Source organism: Buceros rhinoceros, unplaced genomic scaffold (genome assembly GCF_000710305.1).
Source record: "Buceros rhinoceros silvestris isolate BGI_N320 unplaced genomic scaffold, ASM71030v1 scaffold14238, whole genome shotgun sequence".
Taxonomy (NCBI): Eukaryota; Metazoa; Chordata; class Aves; order Bucerotiformes; family Bucerotidae; genus Buceros; species Buceros rhinoceros.
Genome location: NW_010426405.1, coordinates 4,019 through 5,869, shown reverse-complemented (window position 1 = coordinate 5,869; position 1,851 = coordinate 4,019). Strand labels below are relative to the sequence as shown.

At 51.8% G+C, this 1,851-nt stretch overlaps 1 protein-coding gene across 1 annotated transcript in view; it reads right to left on the bottom strand.

Annotated features, from left to right (window-relative positions):
- The window catches only part of AKAP14 (A kinase (PRKA) anchor protein 14), a 2,743-nt gene that overhangs the window by 550 nt on the left and 342 nt on the right, over window positions 1-1,851 (bottom strand). The window contains exons 2-4 of the mRNA XM_010141488.1: window positions 1,541-1,619; window positions 1,336-1,454; window positions 1,000-1,179 (exon numbers count right to left, since the gene is read on the bottom strand). Of these exons, the coding sequence (XP_010139790.1) occupies window positions 1,000-1,179; window positions 1,336-1,454; window positions 1,541-1,619 (378 nt within the window). The remainder of the gene's footprint in view (window positions 1-999; window positions 1,180-1,335; window positions 1,455-1,540; window positions 1,620-1,851) is intronic.

Here is a 1,851-nt window from a genome sequence, read left to right as displayed (position 1 = left end):
GTCAGAGCTCCCGCAGAGCCAAGGGCTTCTCTGCTCCGCACCCCAGCAGTGAGCAGGCTGGGGGGCACAAGCAGCTGGGAGGGGACACCGCCGGGACAGCTGACCCCAGCGGACCCAAGGGATGTCCAGGCCATATGATGTCATGTTCAGGAATAAAACTGGGGGGGTGGTTGGCAGGGGCACTGCTTAGGGACTGGCTGAGCATTGGTCAGTTGGAGGTGAGAAATCGTTTTAATTTGCATCACTTGTCTCTCTTAGTTTTTAGTTTTCTCTCGTTTTTTCCTTACAATTTGTTGTTGTTGTTATTATTATTATTATGTTTTTATCTCATTGCATGAGTTTTCTCACTGTTACACTTCCAGTTCTCTCCCCCATCCCAGCAGGGCAGGGCAGGGAGGGAGTGAGTGGCTGTGTGGTGGTTAGTTGCCAGCTGGGGTTTAACCACGGCGGCTCTTTGGGGATCCGTAGCCAGTCAGTAGAAAAGTGAACGTTCTGTTTGACTGAGCTATTTTCCTCTTGAGCTGCAACATGCTATTGTACAAGTGGCAAACTTGAGGGTGATCTGGAAAGGGGCTCTGAGGCAGCATGAAGAGCAGCGGGACAGTGTCCCTCCACTGACCCCTCGTTCCATAACTGACCTCCACTCAGCCCTACTTACAGCTGCCCAGAGCAACTGCTGCTGCTGCTTGGAAGGGCGAGATGGTACGAGCAGTGAAGCAGTGGGACATCCCGCCGAATTCTCTTTCTGTCAAGTTTCTGCCAGTCCCCACGTTTTGGGAAATGAACCAGCCTCTGGCTCTATGCTCTGCTCCCTTTGGCGACCGACACCATGATCAAATCTACCGCCATTGCTCTGGCAATGCCCAGGCCTCGCCAGCGACTCTTGTGAGAGCTGCTGGCTCCTGGATGGTCTCTCTGCAAACTGGCATTGCCCTGCCTCAGGAAACCCCCGCTATACTCTTGTCCCTTAAAGGACTGGTGCCATTTCTGGGTACTTACGGCAGGTTTGACTTTGGAGATCTCTATAACGAAGTAGACGCTTGCTGTTGCTTGCGGGATGGGCTTTCGGCGTGTGGGGATGCTCCAGCAGACCCTGTAATGGTGCCTCTTGCTGTACTCCAGGTCTTCTTCGTGCAGAAATTCTGACCAGTGACGCCAGCTTTCGTGAACCTGCCACATCTGTTGAACAGACATGTGGCACTCAGATTCCCTCTGTTAAGTGGAATTAACTCGAGGGAAGTGTTAAAAAGGAGCTGAGCTGCTCTCCTTTAATTTTTCACACCCCTCGACAGTGAGAGGGCGTGACCTTCCTGACCAGGTGGAATTGTCACTCACAGAAATGGCTTCTTCAATCTGTTGCTGTCCTCGCTCCACTGTGAAGTTCTCGCCTGTCATCCACTGGATATTTTTGATGACGTACTCGGTTTCTAAGACGGATAAAATGCTGACGCATCCTTCTGGGAGATGCCGACACATGCAAACAGAGCAGGAACACTACCTTTCTCTTTTCTCTCTTGCTCTGGAAGGTGTTCCTCTGTACCACTTCTCCCATTTTCTCTGAGAGTGAGAGCTTTTTCTTCACCGGCAGCATTTTCTTCTCCCTTGTCCATTGTCTTCACCTTTTGAAAGAGAAACACACAGACACGCTAGGAGAGAGCTGGTCTTCAGAGCTGTGGAACTCAGCTGAGAAACTTCAGGTTGATCTGGAAGAGGGTTCTGAGCCGTGAAGAGCTGTGGGCCAGTCTCCCCCTACTGACCCCTAGTTCCATAACTCACCTCTGTGCTGCCCTACTCGCCGCTGCTTCCTAAATAACGGCCGCTGCTTCCTACCTAACGGCCCGTGCTGTCTAA